This window comes from Notolepis coatsorum (genome assembly GCF_963971535.1).
Source record: "Notolepis coatsorum genome assembly, chromosome: 2".
NCBI classification, from domain to species: Eukaryota; Metazoa; Chordata; class Actinopteri; order Aulopiformes; family Paralepididae; genus Notolepis; species Notolepis coatsorum.
The window spans coordinates 195,318,659-195,338,627 of NC_140166.1; the positions used below are offsets into that span (position 1 = coordinate 195,318,659).

Genomic DNA, 19,969 nt, shown 5'->3' on the forward strand with positions numbered 1-19,969 from the left:
TCGGCAAAGTCTAAATCCTCTAATTGAGACCACATTATCCACTGAATGCCCAGATTTTGTTCGGCTGTGGTTTGTTTCATGATCCAGTCGACTGCCAGAAGAAAGAGGAAAGGGGACAGTAGGCAGCCCTGTCTGACTCCTGTCTCTACTGTAAAGCTGTCTGTGAGCTGGCCGTTGTGTATTACTCTGCAGGATGATTGTAGGTACAGCTGTTGGATGATGGTTATGAACTTTGTTGGGATACCGTAATGTGCCATGAGTTTCCATATAGTGTCTCTGTCTAGACTGTCGAATGCTTTGTGGAAGTCGATGAATGTGAGGTGGAGAGATGTGTTCCATTCCAGGGTCTGTTCTATGATAATGCAGAGGGTGGCAATGTGATCTGTACATGATCTGTCCTGTCGGAAACCTGCTTGTTCTTCTCTGAATTCTTTGTCCACTTCTTTGGACAGTCTTTCCAGGATGATCCTGCTCAAAATCTTCCCTGGCACAGATGTGAGCATGATGTCCCTGTAGTTGTTACAGTCCTTCAGGTTGCCTTTTTTGGGGAGCTTCACCAGGTATCCCTCTGCCCAGTCGCTTGGCACCTTTTCTTCATCCATCATGACCCCTAGAGGAAGAAATCTATTGATTTTGGTGACCCCATGACCTTTCCTCTAGCGGCATCATCAGGCCAAACTTTCAACTTTAGAATTTGTGTATATCGAAAACCTTTCATTCAAATATTTTGTAATTTGCTGTACACATTCAGGACCCCTAAAAGAAGAAGCCTATTGATTTTTATAATCTCATGACCTTTCATCTAGCACCACCATCAGGCCAAACATTCAATACTTAAATTAGTGTAGCTTCTGATCCAATTTCCACCCAATTTGACAAGTATATTTGCCTCAGCATAACAAGGAGGCCTGTGGAGTTCTGACTCATCTGGCCTCATGGTGGCGCTATTCTCATAAAACAAAAAATGTGAACTACTCCTCAACGGAATTAGGGGCATGGTCACAAGGTGGATCGAGAATTCAGGCCGTTCAGGGATATACCCGGCCTCCAACAGCACATAGTTGGTGGTCTAGTTGATTTTTGCTATTTTAGCTTTCCACTAACACAATGTGTGCATACAGGTGCAGAGTGCATGGCCCAAGATCAACTGGTAGTTCGTTCAGATGGGAGGGGAGAGGGAGGAGGCATCAGATGTTCATAGAATGCATAATTACATTCATTGGTGATTTCATACCTGGTTGCACTGTGTTTTAATGATGCCATGTGCACGCACGCTCCCGCACATGCGCATAAATGTTCTCTCGCGTGCGCACAGAATAAAGACAATGCCTAATTTGCCTCTAGGAATGGAATGTAACACATTTCATTCACAAGTTTTGTGTGAATGTATCTGAGGACGTATTTGAACACACCTGACGACCTGAGCTATTGTTATGAAAAGTAGCCAGGTGGGTACTTGGCGAGTTGGCACATCAGTCGAGTGCAGCGCATTCTCGTGTGCACGCGTGTGCACATCCATGCATGTGCGTGCTTCTGCTCACAGACCCGGTTGCATGCCGTGCAACCCCGTCCCATGACCAACGCACCCCTGTTCATAGGTCAGTGGTGTAAGTAACTAATGGGAAACTAAATTTGAATATCACTACTGGTGCTATAGATAACATTCAGCCACTAGATGTCGCACTAGAGCACCAGAATGCAATTTGTCCAATCAGGTGCATTCCACGTGGGAAGTGGGAAGTAGGGAGGGGATACATGTATACAACATGTAAACAACACCATTAATTTTCATAAATTCATTAGCCAACATTTTTTTTAGGGTAAAAGCAATACTTTTATTCTGCACCTTTCTAAAAGCTCTGTGGATGTATTATATATATATATATAAAAAACATTAAAAATGTTATCTATAACACCTTTAAAGAGCCGCTACATAGTCATAGCCAGGAGGATGTGGGCTGGCGCAAAATCAAAGTGGCTCTACAACTATCACTCTCACTCTTGTTTTTGTACCATGGGCAGCTCAACCGGCCCACAGAGTGACCGGCCCACCAGGATTTCTCCCGGTACTCCCGATGGCCGGTCCGCCATTGGGGCTTGTTATTGCAGAGGCTGCGAAATAATTTCATGACATTCTCGAAATAGGAAAAATGGTCAAGAAATTGGAGGATACCCAATTACATTAATTTTCCTACAAAGCTTGTAGTTTATAACCAGAAGCAGTCGTCTGTGATGGCTCCAGAAGTAGGCTATATACACAAAGTGTTTGTGATCAATTGGCATCGTTAAAAGTTTAGTGGATGTTTTAGTTGAACAAAAGAGTCATTATGTCGTCTCTACAGCACACTGCTCAGCTGAACACAACTAACAGGCTAAAAAGTAGTCAAAATAATGAGGACGAAATGTCAAGTCCACATGTTTGAAACACTGCATTGCCCTGTTTGGGTCCATAGTTTGATCATTGGATTAGTGTGGTCAATGATTTAGAATTCTTGTTTCAAAACATACAAGCAATCTAAAACTCAAATGATGTACAACATAATTGGGAGAATACACTGGACTCTTTCCTAATTGTATACTACAACAACAGCATACTCCTCGGTAAATGTAGAGGATGTGAATTAGATATGGCTGGTTGGAGGCATTGACCTACTGGCTGAATGGGCAATAGAAAATAGGTTGAATTCAAATTATTCTCAGAATTAGCTTCAAAAGTGTTATATTGAGACAGGAAAGATAGTTTCCCTCAGCCTATAGGAATGACAACTCCACCATTTAAACACATCGGTTCTATGTCGTTCTTGCTTTGATATGAGTTCATAATATACATAATCCTACTCTTACTAGTTACGCTGCTGACCAGTATGACTACTACCATACTGTCTTTATACCTGTACATTATATTACAACTCTGTACATACATCTGATTAGCACTACACTCAGTAGTACTCATTTGTATATTTTATACCCAGTTTAATCACCTGTAGGCCTACATTGTATATTACTATTGCACTTTACTGTTACATTTGCACTCTGGTTGGATGCCAAACTTCTTTTTGTTGTACTGTACTTGTGCTGTATGACAATACATTGTAATGTTCCGTTAATACAATGTAATCTAATCTAATCAGACTGTTGTTCAATATGCTTCCGAGATATTTGGTAGCCATTGTATGCCGATTCATCACTTCCATAGGCCTCCAGTGTATCTGACAAAGGTACCTTTTAGTTTTAACACCTTATGGATGCTCAAAACTCATCACATCTTCCTCGTCTTTTGTGCTAGAAATGTCAGCACAGTGTAAAATCTATTACAAAAGGAATATGTCTCAGTCTGAAAATAAAAGGTTGTGGAAAAGGTTGAGAGGTCATGTTGCGTTGGGTAAGCAAGCGCCTGTTATCATTGTTTGTGAATAGCGTCATCTGCTGGACTTGCTGCGCCAACGCCACAAAGGCCTACCTGCCTCTTCATTGCATTTAGCTCCTCGGGGGTAAACATTCTCTCCCAAATATTTTTGCATGAATTGCAGAAATGGCAGTCACAGCTCCACTCTGAATTGGCCAAGGATTAAAAAATCTAAATAATATAGCCTAATATAATAGATTGCATTGTACAGGAGTGGCCAGTCTTCAAAATACAAACAAATAAAGTAATACAAAGAATAAGAACTGAATAAAATAAAAATCTGTCCACGGTCTAGGCCCATAGCAAGGGAAAACAAAGCATTTAGTAAATTAAAGAGCTTTGTTAATTTATTTACATGCTGCCTTTGTTATGATGCATTGGTTGTTTGAGCAATACAATGTTTACATTGTTTTCCGAGACCATGTGTTTTTGTTTTTTTCTCGGATACATTTAAAATATATATATATAAATATATATATGCACAGGTCCACTTTGCCAAAGCCAAAATAAAACAGTGGAAATAAATAACACAGAGGAAGTAGAACGTTTGTTTCTAGCCGTGGTTTTACACGGTGTGTTTAACGGACTGGACCAGAAACGGACCAACAGAAGAAACAATTCCGACTGACGGATAATCGGTGATAATAAAGGATTAAAGAAACCATTCGTTACATATATTTATAAACCTATATAACAACGACGCTGTACTAGCGCCGACGGTCGTTGCACTTATTGGAGTACGACGTCATCATTAACAGTAAATTAAACAAATAATAATGGCATCTCGGTCCCCATCGTCCTCCCCCGATTCAGCAGCGACGGGTTCAGGTACCGACCCAGCCCGGCCCGACACAGGAGAGCCCCGGCTCGGTGGAGCAGGTTCGGACTCTGACTCGGATCTGGGACTTGGGACGTTTGACTGTAGCGCAGCTGACGTGGGGCACCGGATGGAAGGGGAAGAGCTGGAGCAGGAGTTTGAGGCGGCAGCTGATCGTCTTCGAGATCTAGTTCAAACGGCCAGCAGGGACCAGTTGTTATACCTGTATGCTCGCTACAAACAGGTCAGATGATCACATGACATCTTGTCTGTGTAGGCCTAGATCCTACCCAGATTGATTGAACTTTATTAACAGGTTGCAGAATGGGTACAGACTACAGTACAGTACAGCTCAATACACACAATTGTTAAGGGGATGCAGACCAGAGAAAGACTTTCGTCTTGTTTACATCAGGGTCCCCCATTTTCAATTCATCATAACCTATCACTTTTTTACTGTAAGCCTAGTTCCAACAAAACCACAATGCAATGGATTATGGCCACTCTATTGGGCTTTTTACTTCCCGAAGTAATCAATTTGCCTCCACTGACTGATCATTTATGTAGACTTAATAATATTGATTTCAGCCCCTAGCCTACAATGAATTGACTGAATGATTTACATTCCCTATTATTCACAGGTGAAGGTGGGGAAGTGCAATACGGCAAAGCCAGGCTTTTTTGACTTTGAAGGACAGAGAAAATGGTATGTAGCCTTAAACCAGACGCACACAGGCCAACCCTATTCAATTCCTATGCTCTTAGCATGAAACCAGATAAACAAGGGGTCCACACAAGATAGAGACCCAAATGATGGAGTCTGAATTAGTCAACTCTGGGTGATTGTTTTAGCCTAAAGTTACATTCAAGCGAGCTTCAGCTCACTGTAGGGAATGGGATAATACTAATGAACCAGAGAAAGTACCAGTATTTCCCTAAAATTACCCTAACTACTGCCACAGTTCCACCAGTAGTTCTTCCATTCATTATGGGAGCAGCTCCAGATTTAATATCCCATGATGACATCATCTTAGTTCTCTTGCTTCTAGCGTTGTGAGAAGAACCACTTCATACTCACAGCAGATCCAGACTGAGATGTCCAAGATCATAGTACATTCATAATATGTATTTTATTATATTTAGTAGAGTTTCCCTTTAAAAGGATAACAGTACACTGCTGTGTGATCAGTGACCTCTTGAAGGAGACATGAATTGGGCAATTTATCAGGATTCCAGTTTGACAGAAGTTGTGTGTGCAGTGTGCACGTGACGTGGGTATATGGGGGTGTGCACGTGCAGCGTATGTTTCAGTGAGAGAGGAAAAGAGAATGTTGTCTCTTCCGCAGTCTTCCAGTTCCAATGAAACAATGACTCACAGTCTGTGAGTCACAGGTACAGCCATAGCAAAGGGCCCATTTCCTTCATCACTTAGTCCTATCTCCACTACTACTGTTGACAATGTTGTTGTTAAAGTTAACTTTTCCCCTCTCACTTGTCTGGTTGGGTAACTTGCCCGAACTAAATTCCAACTGTTCAAAAAGAAAAATGCAGACAAAAAATAAGAATGGTTATTAACTAATTATTAACCATTAACTCATTGACTGCTACGCTGTTTTTACATCTGTACTCCCTGGCGCCAGCGTTTTTGACCATTTTCACGATGTTTGCAGACCCATCGTATATTCTATATTATAGCTCTATGGAGACAATAGTATGGCTCATTTAATTTGATCAGGCAATATTTATACTCCAACAGGGAACAAACCGTTTATTTCTACATACCTTCGTTCCTGCGCAATCCCAGGCTAAAACCTGTCCTGTTTCAAAATAATCCAGTCTAGTTTCCTGGAATGCGAGATATTACGTGTTTTCTGTGCAGCATGCGCATTTCGTGCGGGTTGCTCGCCTGACACCTATATTATTTCCAGGTCAAAGGTAAACATGGCCATACATAGAATGTTTCTATTCACAAAGCAAGCCCTCCTGTTTTATACCCATAAAACCCATAATAATCTCCAATAGTTCGCTCGCCATTGCATAGGCAGTAAGCAGGCTAGTGGCTACGACTCTGGCCAGCAGTGAGTGAGCAACCCCCCCCCACAGTAAACTGGCCCAGTTCAAAAGGTAGGAAATACTGCCACCTATCGGGATTCGATCGTCATTTCAATTAAATTCACTTAGAGGTAACCAGGATCACTCAACAAGGTCCGGCTGACTGTTTAGTATAATAATAATAATAATAATTATATATATATTTTTAAACTAATATATTTGTTTTTGGCAGTTAACACATGGAAGCGAAAAATGAATATATTTGTTTTTGGCAGTCAATGAGTTAAAGGGGAACTTCACCAAAAACCAATGCTGATTTGTTTTGCACATAATATTACACACATTACAAAACTCTAAACTGTCTTGCACACATTCATTTAGTTATTGAGAGTAAATGAGTTAGAATATGGCCACCAGTGATGTCATCAGGGGCATTTAAGCCTTGTGTAGTGTTAATTACAGCTCCATGAAACGATGTAGATGAAAAAACAGCAATATAGGGACTGCTACCTTATCAGTTAATTGAGCTGTAATTAACACAAAACAAGGATTCAATGTCCCTGATGACATCACTGGTGGCCAATTATTCAAACACATTTTCTCTCATTAACTGTCAAGCTAAATTAATGTGTGCAAAACTGTCACCGTTTAGACATTCACAGTTTAGGGTAATCATCATGAACAAAAAAAATAAAAAAGCCCAGGATGATAGGGAAAAACTTGAACCCTGGTTTCTTCTGGTGGTTGTGGTGAGGATGGGGATGATGATGATGATGATGATGATGATGATGATGATTATTCTATTGTTGTTGTTGTTGTTATTGCAGGCAAGCTTGGAAACAGCTTGGGGACATGGAAGCAGAACAGGCTATGCAGGAGTATGTATCCTGTGTCAATGCACTAGATCCTGAGGGAAGCCACAAGGTAAACAACCAGCTCTGAGAAATCTATGATGCTTTATTCCTTAACACATTCGCTGCCACGCTTCTATCCATCAATGTAGGCTCACTGCCATCAGTCTAAGCCTGTGGAGATGTTCACCTTCTTTGCAGGGCTATAACGTTTTTAATTGTATTGCTAAATTGACATTACTATGGCCCATTCAACATCGATTATCTATTGTTCAAGATATAGGAACGTTATACTTTTTCATTCATAGATTCTTCCAAAAATACCTTCTAGAATATAAGTATGTTTTGATCGTTTTCTGCAGTAATTCATAGAACGTGAGTTATAGGCATAAACGCATATATAGATTATCAACTGCCGTTTATTGCCGATACACGCTATATTAAAAAATGCAACTGTACATGATCGTATATGTTATGATTCATCATGCGCGGATGAAAGGGGGGGGGGGTCGTTTATAATTCCGTGATCGTCAGTAAATGCTTTATGTAGTATGGGTGATATATTGATCTGATCGGTTTGCAGTGAAAAGAATAAACAATCGAGCTGAAAGTAATGTTACTGTCTCTTACCGTTCGCCGATGAGACTGGAGGAAAAATATCCCACTTATTTGACGTTGATCTACTAGATCCATTTCCGGTTTGTATGGCGCAATAAACGCCCAAATCATATCGATTATTGAGTTATGGCAGCGATCCATATGCACACCAGTGTGTGTCTGTAGTCCCGCAACGATATGTGACTGCCGGACGGATTTCCCAGATGCACCGAGATCACCAGATCCACTTCCGGTTGTAACTCGCCCGATCATCCAACAGGCGGCGGTATTGAGGCGTTGCACTGTTGTGCAGGGTCCCACTGTATCAGCAGAGGCTGGCTGGCGGAATTATGAATGCCATGGCGAAAAAATGAAATATGATCTCAATAACGTCATACAAAGGGCGGCTATGTGGTGCAGTGGGAAAGGCGCTCACCACGAATACTGGAGACGCTGGGTTCGCCTGTTCGAGCCCAGCGCTCCACATTGCTTTCAGTTTAGCTGGTCGTCCGTACTAATACACATTGGCAGTATTAGGGGGTGGGAAACTGATGGGTGGGGATCGGGCGTTGTGGACAGCGACTCCTACAGGTCGGTTGGTGCGCCTGCGCAGTAGAATCAGGAAGCGATGGGGGCGGCGCCCCTCCAAAGCGCAGACCCCCGACGCTGAAAGATCGCGCCACGCAGGTGAAAAGATGCGACTGCTGTTACCGCGAGTATCGGAGGGGACTCACGCTATGTATGACTTAGTCCACATTGCAGCCGGCTTGTGGGAGGCAAGAAACAGCGTTCGAGACAGGGGAGGGTTGAATTGGATGATACGAAATTGGGATGGGAGAAAAATAGAAAAATGGGAGAAAAAGTGGATTAAAAAAAAAATAACGTCATACAGCGTGGTCTGGCAGAATTAGCATGGCCAGCAAACACGTCGTAAGCCGCTTTTGGCGGTCAATGTGTTAAAACACGACCAGTCTGTAAATTGCACATAACATACTTGTAATATGTAGGCTAATTACTGTATATTATTCTGTAATATCATATATAACATTATGAAAATAACACAAAAAAGGGACAATAAAAAATAATTGCACATGTTTGTAGAAGCATATTGGCCTAATAAGAGCTTTTAAAGGTGGGGTAGGCAATGTCAGAGAAATTATCATGAGTGAGCTTACATGTCCAGCAATAGAGCAAGCTCTTTATCGCTTTTCCACAGACTGCCAGAGGCACCAGCAGCTTTAAACTGGATTTTTCAGAAAAAGGATTACAAATATGATTGGCAGGCTGTGTACTTTGGAACGCAATGGTGGTCTTAGTTTTCCGATCTGACCCTGGGAACACCACTTGCCTATACCACATTTAAGTGGATACTGATACGAGCCAGACAGATCATGGATGATGATGGCCTTCTTTGTCAGTAGGGGCAAAGCTATTGTACGAAGGAACTATAAACTAAGCATTCCAAGCTGTGCTAATAGTATGAGAATGGAACAGTTCCTGTCTCCTACTGTAGATGGGTATGGTCTCTTAAATGGGCTGTGCCTTGTGAAACTCATTGTCACATTATAGGAAATTAATCAAGTTGAATCATCACCTCCTTACATTTGCATAGCTACATATAAAAGCCAAAAAATGGGTGTGATTTAAGTCATAAGTGGGTGAGGTTTAGATCAGATGTAGCCAAAGGTTAATATTCATGGTTTCATGAATACTTATATTTATTTATTTAATTATAATAATATTAATAATCTGTATGTTTCAGACACTCTGGTGGCTCAATCTAATTGTAAACTTTGCCATCACATCTTTATGTTTTTTTTGTTTGTTTTTAAATATTGCCTAGCCTAAATAATCATGGATTTGGACCATTATTTACCCAGCTAGCTAGGCTATTTACTACATATCCGTTTAGCCCATATTGCCCCATACACAAATATTGTATTTATAGGCCCATTGCTCTGAAATAATTAATTGGAGAAATTAAATAATGGAGATTAATCAGAGAAATTACAACATGGGAGAAAAGGGGCAACATCCGTTTGTAGCAGTCTAAAAGTATGAAGGAAACCTCTCTCTCTCTCTCTCTCTCTCTCTCTCTCTCTCTCTCTCTCTCTCTCTCTCTCACACTCGCGTATGGTGGCAGTGAATCTCATCTCCAAGAAATACATTGGCCTACTAAAAACAGAATAATATTGATGAGATTTGGGATGACCTACAATATATATATTTTTTTAATCCTCTTCGGAATCATCATTATCTTCAATCAATCCAGTTGCTGGATATGAAAAGTTGACAATCACTGCTGACATTTTAGAACGCACTGTTTTATATTAGCCAGCAGAGGTCAGTGTCTGACACACTACATTTCAACATACAGTAATATGGCTTCTTATACTTTACATTCAAGATAGAAAACACAGATAGATCATTCTCACATTGCTAAGATGGGAGAGAGGGAGACAGATGAAAAGTTAACAGTAGAGCAGGGGTGGCCAACCCGCCAATGCCCGTCAATGTGCGGCCCCTCCATCCATTGGTAAAGAAAGAAAACTATAATTTAAAAAAATAAATAATAATAATTTGTTATGTCATTCATTCCATAAGAACGTAGAATAAACATTTACATCCTTTTTTAAATGGCACATTTGCATGTTCTTGATATCTGATTCTAGGGACATCTATGGATCTCAGGGAATGTATTCCCAGTGTCAGAAATATTGTGTATGTTACTAGGCTTGAGTAAATTGTAATGAACCAAAGGAGAATATAAATTCTATTAATAATTTCTTTTCATCTTTGACTGTGAATAACACCATGCTAAAATTGACCAGACCTGAAAAATTTATTAATTAATAAAGGGAAGATGATTAAATAGAAGGTTTTGTAGATACAGTACTGAATTCTGCCATCCAGACACATGCAATTTGAAATATGATTATAGAATATCAGGCCTAATAAATGACCTTATTATGGCCAAGTTGCACATCTATGGATCGGGCCAAATCTCCCTTTCCAATCGCAGAGTTCAATCTGGATTTAGTATCACCAGGCGTGATTCACAAACCGTGAAGGAAATCTACTGTAAGTACAGTTACTTTTTTATAATGTATATTTCTCCACAATTTTTCATCAGATTGCAACACCGTCTTTTGCTAGACGTTCACAGAAAGGTAGAGAAACGAACTGCGTTCTGTTTTATGGCAATAACGTTCAGGTTTGTGGGAGATAATCCTGAAAAATAAGAGAAATAAAAAGGTAAATCCAGAAGCAGATGATTGATAGGGGCTGGTGTGAGCTGGGTAGTGTAGTTCTTCGAAATTCGAAACCCCATCGAAAGCCCTCAGTCTCTTCCTTCAAAAGACTACACTCACTTTTGGCTGCGCCACTTCCTCCTGTCAATATGCACCGTTTTCCGACTCAATGCCCTGAGATTTCTATAGTCTTATATTTCACTAATAATAACAGTTCAAATCATTTGTAAACAAACGTAATGCTGAAAATATACACTTTGACTGCTTTTTTGACAGGGTTAGGGTCTTCTTTACTCTTGGCTACATTTGAAAAGAAAACGCAACGTTAATTCATAAATTCTGTAGAGATGGATTATGGCGTCCAAACACATGAAGGGTGCCATGACTGAAAAAAAGGTTGAGAAACGCTGGTATATATGGTGTGGCTTTGACTGGTTGGCTACCCCTGCAGTAGAGTCAATAGAGGGGTCAGTAGAGGGGTTAGTAGAGGGGTCACTAGAAGGATTAGTAGAGGGGTCAGTAGAAGGGTTAGTAGAGGTGTCAGTAGAAGGTTAGTAGAGGGGCCAGTAGAAGGGTCAGTAGAAGGGTTAGTAGAGGTGTCAGTAGAAGGGTCAGTAGAGGTTTCAGTAGAAGTGTTAGTAGAAAGGTCACTAGAAGTGTTAGTAGAGGGGTCAGTAGAATGGTCAGTAGAGAGGTCAGTAGAGGGGTCAGTAGAGGGGTCCGTAGAAGTGTTAGTAGAGGGGTCCGTAGAAGTGTTAGTAGAGGGGTCAGTAGAAGGGTCAGTAGAAGGGTTAGTAGAAGGGTCAGTAGAAGTGTTAGTAGAGGGGTCAGTAGAAGGGTTAGTAGAGGGGTCAGTATAGGGTCAGTAGAAGGGTTAGTAGAGGGTCAGTAGAAGGGTTAGTAGAGGGACCAGTAGAAGGGTTAATAGAGGGGTCAGTAGAGGGGACAGTGAAGGTGACAGTGAAGGGGTCAGACAGTAGAGGGTCGGGGGAGAAATCGTACTTCTGCAGTGTTGATACTGTCTTTTGAACAAGCTTGTGTTGCCTCCACTATCGGTGTGTGAATGTGTGAATTGTAAAGCGCTTTGGATAAAAGCGCTATATAAATGCAGACTTTACCATTCATGTATGAGAGAGCATTCATGTCTGTGTGTGATGAGTTGACTCTGTCAAGGCCAGGGAAACGTGTTGTCATGGGCAGGTTGAGAGAGAAACAGTGTCACAACAACAAGCTGTTCTGTTAATCTGGGAAGAGTATTATTATTAGAACTACACTGGTAACAGACTCAGCATTAACTATACTAGCATAGAGCCATTATTCCCAGGAGGCATGAGACAAACTGATTGATATTCACATTTAGATACCGTTTCATTCTGTATACCTTTTTTCAATATTATCATTATTATCATCATCGTCATTATTATTACACCCACATAGTGTCAATCGCTGGAGGGGGTATTATTGCAATCATTCCTGTGGTTATGTCGATCCATCATTCTGATCGCACATAGGCTGAGAACAGGCCAAGGACCTGAATTCTAGAATACCTTTCAAATCTGTATTTTATTTTAGTAATTTTTGTGGTAAATCTTGGCCCATTGGAATTAATTGCGGAATGTTGAGTGTGGAAGCCAATCTCTGAATTTCTTTTTTCTTTATAAATTATTTTCTTTTTTTACATGGAACATAAAACATGACAAAACACAATACAGTAATAATAATAGTTAACAGGACTTCACAGGACAATAATAGTAAAAATAATAAAAATAATGACAATAGAAATAACAGAAATAAAGGGCGGCTACGTGGCGTAGTGGGCAAGGCGCTCGCCACGAATGACTGAGACGCTGGGCTTGCCTGTTCGAGCCCAGCGCTCCACATTGCTTTCAGTTTAGCTGGCCGTCCGTACTAATACACATTGGCCGTATTAGGGGGTGGGAAACTGATGGGTGGGGATCGGGCGTTGTGGACAGCGACTCCTACAGGTCGGTTGGTGCGCCTGCGCAGTAGAATCAGGAAGTGTCGGGGGCAGCGTGAGCCTCCCACGCGTTACTCCTCGCCACTGAGAGATCGAGCTGCGCAGGTGAAAAGATGCGACTGCTGTTACCTCAAGTACCGGAGGGGACTTGTGCTATGTATGACTTAGTCCACATTGCAGCCGGCTTGTGGGAGGCAAGAAACAGCGTTCGTGACAGGGGAGGGTTGAATTGGATGATACGAAATTGGGATGGGAGAAAAATGGGAGAAAAAGTGGATAAAAAAAAAAGAAATAACAGAAATAACAAAAAGAATAAATACAAAACATAAAAAACAAATTAAAATTATATTATCACAGACACCACAAAAAACATTTCCCCCCCCCCCCACCCCAGGACCAACACCCCGCTCCTGCTCCGCTGCTAGATTTGCTAGATCATGGCTTTAACTTTCTCGCCCGCTGAGACCCATAGTTCAGTGCTGGCTTGTCAAATGTCCAACCCCAATCACAGTAGAGATTTCCATATAAATGACATCCAATAGTGTCAATCATTGTGAGTTTCTCAGGTTCTTTCCACCTCATGGCTATCAGCTTCTTGGCTGCAGTAACGCCCGCTAGAATGATTCTTTTTTGTTGTATGGAGGCCGGTAGTAGTGATATATCATTTAGGAGTAGTGTTGCTGCTGTCAATGGGATTGTCAGGTTACATATGTTTGAAAGTTTAGTTGTTATGGATTTCCAAAAACAAGCTACTGGGCAATCCCAAAACATGTGCATGTAAGTGCCAGTGGCCCTCAGAGCGCACAGAGTGCACAGAGAGTCGGTCACCAACCCCATAGCACACAGCTTCCTAGGTGTGAGATACGTCCTATGAATATAATTTAAATGTATTTGCTGGTAATTAGGGTTGCGGGAAGCTAATGTAACATCTACTTTTTCTCCCCATTTTCAATTTTTCTCCCTTCCCCAATTTCGTATTGTCCAATTCTACCCTGCCCTGTCTCGAACGCTGTTAGGTCATGCCTCCCACAAGCCGGCTGCAATGTGGACGAAGCCTTGCATCACGTGTCCCCTCCGGTACTCGAGGAGGCAGCCGTCGCATCTTTTCACCTGCACAGCGCGATATGATCGCTATTTCTTTTATTAGCTATTTCCATTCATAATTCATCCTGCTATGCTGTAGGACTGTGTTGCACTCTGTCTGAGACCGCAACGGTGCGATACCGCCGCCTAACGCCTTGCGACCGCTATTGCACTCCATTTGAAATGATGTGGTTTGTTTTCCTGGCCGAGCTGCAACGTGCAGGCGGGGTCTAAACACTCCAGCAAGACAAGCGCTTATAACGATGCATCGACGAGCCCCCCCCCCCCCCGTTAATTTTCTTTGGTGGATAACGTGGGACACACGACCGCAACCAGTATTTGGAATGGCGATCAGATAATTGGATTATTCTTTTTGCAGTACATCATAGACAAGGTAAGGACTATATATTATCAATCTTGCGTTGATCCGATAATCTTTTTCCCGCGATCGCAGCGTGTGTGTGTGTGCCGTGTCCCGTTGGCTGCGATCAAAGCACGGAGGGCCGGCTCCCCCCCCTCTTCCGTGCATGCATAATGAAACATAATACCGATAATCTAGCGTTGATTTCAGATTGATTCAATAATCAGGCGAGAAATGGCAGCGTGTTTAGTGAATTGCACTAAAGCGCTGTTTGACGGAGTTCCCTGGGATTACACAGGATCACTCTACAACTATACTCATATTCACCACGGTATAAAACGGAAATGTATGGATGAAAAAATAATCAGTTTTTTGCATGTTGACCAGAAGAAACTCACTGACAATCGGCGGTGTTATTAGATCCATAGCTATAATATTTAATATAGTTTTAGCACTACAAACACCGGCATCTACCCCCATTGCATTACAGCGCTGGCACAAACGGCCATATGCCCACAGCGTGTTAAGCGCCGATCTTAGTTATATTTCGTTAATAGCTTACGCTTTGCTCTATTGGAACTGTCCCTTTAATCATATCCTAAATGAAAGCTTTCACCACATGTACACCTGCCCATCCGCCTGACCAGTCCCACATCCGCTCCTATAAAGCCAAGTCATGGCCATACAACAGCTCCTTCCCTACTTTCACCGCTGAAGCCCGTGTCATAGCACTGCTTAAGTTTAGTGTTAAAGTAGTTAGTTTAGTTATAGGAGCTGTGTTGGCATTTTCTTTTGTTTCTCCCTCTCACTAATTTACGGGAGAAAGAAAGGATAATGTCGTCACCACCGGAGAGTCTAGAAGATGATGATCATTCTGACCTCCACCGGCACTTGCCATTGGGGCGCGCGTCGCTGAGCAGTTCCCCGCCGGCGTTGTCTCCAGCTATGCAGAGAGCCGACGGTCTCTCTGGGCGGGTGATGTTTTGCGACACGAGCCTCAGGTGTGTCAGTTGTGAGGGGGCAACTGCACAGCTTGTGTAAGGTCGGCTCCAAGCAAGAATCCCTTCGTTGCCTCTCCATAGCGGCATGGAGGGGGTTCTAGTTTGATGCCCCACGATAAAACAGTGCTCCTCCTCAGAGAGGTCGTAGCTTTGTTTTCCTGGGGCCATGATTCCGAGTCTGGGGTTCAAGTCCCCAGTCTCTGAAGGCGGATACCCTCTGCCACCGCGCTGGCCCCGCCTTTCAAGACGAAAGCACCCGGCACGGAGGATGCAAGCTTGGTGTTTCATTATGAGAATATCTCCGAGCTCAAGACGGCTGCAGCCCGCGTACAACAGGGCTTACTGCCGATGCCGCTGTATCTGGTAACACCGTTCTGTGAGAGGGACGTGTGTTGCCTTCCCTTTTTTCTTTTGGATAAAAAGAAGGAGAGACAGTCGGCTGTCTGAAGTGTTGGCCTGTATCGCTATTCCTCACGTTACACAGCTTCAGTAGTAGCCGCTTTAGCTTGCTACTGCGTTAGCTGGTGGCTATCGATAGCCGGTAAGAGCTAACTGTTAGCCAGTTAGCGGTTAGGCTAAGCCGTTAGCTTGCTGCTGCGTTAAAGGAAAACTCCAACATTTTGGGAAATTAGCTTATTTAACATCTTCCCTGGAATTAGACAAGAAGATACATACCTTTTTTGTCTCTGTGCGTGCATTTAGCTTAGGGAACAGTCGCTCCGTTAGCATAGCTTAGCTTCATCACTGGAAGTGAGGCAGGACAGTAGCGTGACGTTCCCTACAGGTTTGTTGATATTCTCATTCCTTCAAAGGATCCAAACCGATTGAAGTTTATGGATACCATGACTTAAAATCCTCTTACCTTGACGATTAAAAGCCTCCCCAATTTAGAAAACAGTAATCCAATGGCTGGTATTGATAATATACTACTAACTACTGGACGCTCGGAGCTAACCGGAGCTAACGCAGAACAGGAGGATGGTAAAGCAAATATAATGACTTCCTTTCTGGGGTTTTCAAAATAAAAGTGCGACGTTTATAGCAGCGGAAAAGTTTATTTTGTACATTATCTAACGTTAACACGAACCTAAAGTTTGTGTTAGAGCGTCCAGTAGTTAGTAGTATATTATCAATACCAGCCATTGGATTACTGTTTTCTAAATTGGGGAGGCTTTTAATCGTCAAGGTAAGAGGATTTTAAGTCATGGTATCCATAAACTTCAATCGGTTCGGATCCTTTGAAGGAATGAGAATATTAACAAACCTGTAGGGAACGTCACGCTACTGTCCTGCCTCACTTCCAGTGATGAAGCTAAGCTATGCTAACGGAGCGACTGTTCCCTAAGCTAAATGCACGCACAGAGACAAAAAAGGTATGTATCTTCTTGTCTAACTCCAGGGAAGATGTTAAATAAGCTAATTTCCCAAAATGTAGGAGTTTTCCTTTAAGGCTAGAAACGTTAGCTTGATGCTAACCGTCAGCCTGGAGTTAGCTGTTAGCTTGTGCTAAAACCGTTGGCATTGGCCGTGAGGAAGTAGCGGGCCCTGAGTAGGGATGGGTACCGAATTCGGTACTTTTGAGGTACCGAACCGAAACACGTCGGTACTACCGAGTATCGATTCAAGTGATTATTACTTTTTTTTTTACCTTTTTCTTTTCATGTCAACGTTCACACGCACAATATATGCTTACCTAGGATTTGACTTGATTCAACAACAAAGTAGTCGGAGCAATGGCAAGCCGAAAACGGTCGAAATTGTAGTTATTTGAAGTTTGGATTTTTTTTTTTATCTCACTTGAATCGATACTCGGTAGTACCGACGTGTTTCGGTTCGGTACCTCAAAAGTACCGAATTCGGTACCCATCCCTAGCGAGCGCCCTCTAGGTGGTGCGTGACATGAAAAGGCTAATGGTGGTAAAAAAAAAAAATAATAATTTACAATAAAATTTCATAAAAATCTTAGTCAAACCTTTAGTATTATGGATATTAAACATGCTGGCAGAGTACATGCATCCATGTTGTCGTGAACATTTTAATTAAATAAAGAAATTCCCTATCCATAGTCGCCGTGGGAAGAGATAAAATAAACAATTAAATCTGTGCACGGAGACCAGCAAAATTATTTCTAACAGAAACCCATTGGGGGGTGCGTCAGCTAGGTCGGGAGGTGACAGGGGGTGCACGGCCAAAAAAGTTTGGGAACCGCTGGTCTACAGAGTTGTACATAGTGGCATTTGACCAAGGGCCTTGAGTCCCTCTCTTTAGCTTGATATTTTTTCTTTGCTTAAGGATAATGATAAGATCAGTGAGGGAGCCTCCTCAGAGTTTCAGAGCCTCCTCCTCAGAGAGTCTTGGTCCAATGTGTTACATGACCCTTTTTCAATTGTTTACTCACGTTGAGGTCTCTCTGGGAAAACCGCTGTCTTCCCCTCTTACATAAGGAGCAGAATTGACACTGTTGTTATTACCAGGCTCGTCATGTGAGGACCCGTGTCTGTGTCTTGTAGACCGGCTCCCTGCTGCTCGTCCCAGACAGCAAGGGGAAACGTTGTGAGGCTCTTTCTTGTTAGAAATTCTGCGTCACTGTTCTCTGGTTCTTTGCGAGCATATACGCTGTTTTATGAAATCAGCGTATGGTCTTACGAGACCGATCAGTGCTGGCCCAGGGTGTTTTTTCAATGATTGAATATGCTTGTGGGTCCGGCGCGCCTTGGTTGCCCAACATCATAAAAACGGCGTTTTTTTATGCGGGCGGCTGGGAAGGAGATTTTTTGTCTCTACCGAGTGCCAGTGCACTAGGTTAGACTCGACGGCTCACGTACATCTCCGGGGGGAGATGACGGAGTAGATCAAACATTGGCAGGGGGGGTTCACGCCTTTGGGTGGGCCACCAAGAGCAGTGCGTTCGCGTACTGACCGTCTTGGTGGCGCCCTCTGTGATGTTTTGGATCGACACGCGTACCTACCCCCCTCTTAGGACTGGGGGCGGCAGCGTGACTAGGGCACAGGACTGGTCCTGGCAGTGGTCGCGCCTGACCGGATCGGTTTAACCCGTTGTCCGCCGGGGCACAGACAGGTTCTGGTTCCCCGAGGGACTCTGTGCTTTTCCGGGGGGAAAATGCCAGGTCGGGCCGGACGTCACAGGGCTTGATGTCATGAATGTGTGTGTCATATGGATGCCACCATGAGTTGCCCTTAACAGTGGCGTGCATTGGTCCATACTGTGTTGTACCTTTTTTGCACGATGTTAGGGGGTTGGTCCTTCTCCATTTGTTTCACCTCTCCCTCCCTGGGGGATGGGAGGGGGCTGTCGGGGAGGCTGCTTCTGTCAACTCCTCTATGCATCCCTGTGTAGGTCCCGGTCCACCAGGCCCAGGTCGGGCCTTGCCCTCAATAACCTGTTGTCCTGGGTTAACCCTTTTAAACCTGAAACGCTTGAACTGCATTGTATAGCCTGTGTATACATGCAGTTGTGTTTCTGGGGGGTTTCTTAGTGGGTTAAGGGAGCACCCACCTCCTGTTATAATAAACATAGGGGGGTGGTTGTCTCCCCGGTGTGTTGGTAGCATAGTCGACTCTCAGGTTGAGCCCGGGTCTGACCCCGGCTGCCCGAGAATATGCCCCCGCATCTTTCATGACGTCTGCCAATTGTGTCAAACTCTTTCTCTGAACCTTGACCCTGCGGGATTAATAAATTGGCGGGGTCAGGGTTCGTGGAGATTGTGACATGGTGCATTCATTTAGGATATGATTAAAGGGACAGTTCCAATAGAGCAAAGCGCTCGCTATTACTCATATAACTAGGGTTATAAGATAACCCCCATTGTAAGTAGAGGAAAAAAGACGCGCCGGGGATATCATAGAATTCTCTTAGGTCCTGATACGCCCGAAGGCCGGATTTATCATATATATCCCCCAGAGTGTGAACTCCTTTCCTTTCCCACTGCGGAATACTAATGGTTTTATGCCCAACAAGTAGTTGTTGGTTATGAAAAATTGGAGAGTCGAGGTGCCAACTTCTGTACATTACGCCATCTTTTAATCACATGTCACATTTGATATAGGGGTATTGGAGTATACATTTTTTTCAATTTTTCTCCCATCCCAATTCCACTGTGCCAATTCTCCCCTCCCCTGTCTTGAACGTTGCTCGCATATGCCCCCCACACATCCCCATCCAAGACACACCCCCTGATAAAGCACGCCATGACCGAAGGAAAACACAAACAGCCTGTGCGCCACTCACACCGCCATGCACGGCGACGGGAATGCCACCCCCGCGGGCCGCTCCATCTCCCCCAGTCCTGGCGCCCCCGCAACCACGAAGAAAACCAGCGAATCCCACCTCTATCTCTCTCTCTCTCTCTCACACACCTCTACTAATCCCCCACCTCTCTACTTCTCTCTCTCCCTCTATCACCTCTCTACTTCTCTCTGTCTCACCTCTCTACTTCTCTCTCTCTCTCTCTCTCTCTCTCTCTCTCTCTCTCTCTCTCTCTCTCTCACACACCTCTACTAATCCCCCACCTCTCTACTTCTCTCTCTCCCACCTCTCTACTTCTCTCTCTC

At 43.2% G+C, this 19,969-nt stretch overlaps 1 protein-coding gene across 1 annotated transcript in view; it reads left to right on the forward strand.

Annotated features, from left to right (window-relative positions):
• The first annotated feature begins 4,006 nt into the window (after nt 1-4,006).
• Nucleotides 4,007-19,969, forward strand: part of acbd6 (acyl-CoA binding domain containing 6) — an 81,112-nt gene continuing 65,149 nt past the window's right edge. Inside the window, exons 1-3 of the mRNA XM_084308000.1 lie at nt 4,007-4,467; nt 4,865-4,929; nt 7,103-7,199. Of these exons, the coding sequence (XP_084164126.1) occupies nt 4,183-4,467; nt 4,865-4,929; nt 7,103-7,199 (447 nt within the window). The 5' untranslated portion in view covers nt 4,007-4,182. The remainder of the gene's footprint in view (nt 4,468-4,864; nt 4,930-7,102; nt 7,200-19,969) is intronic.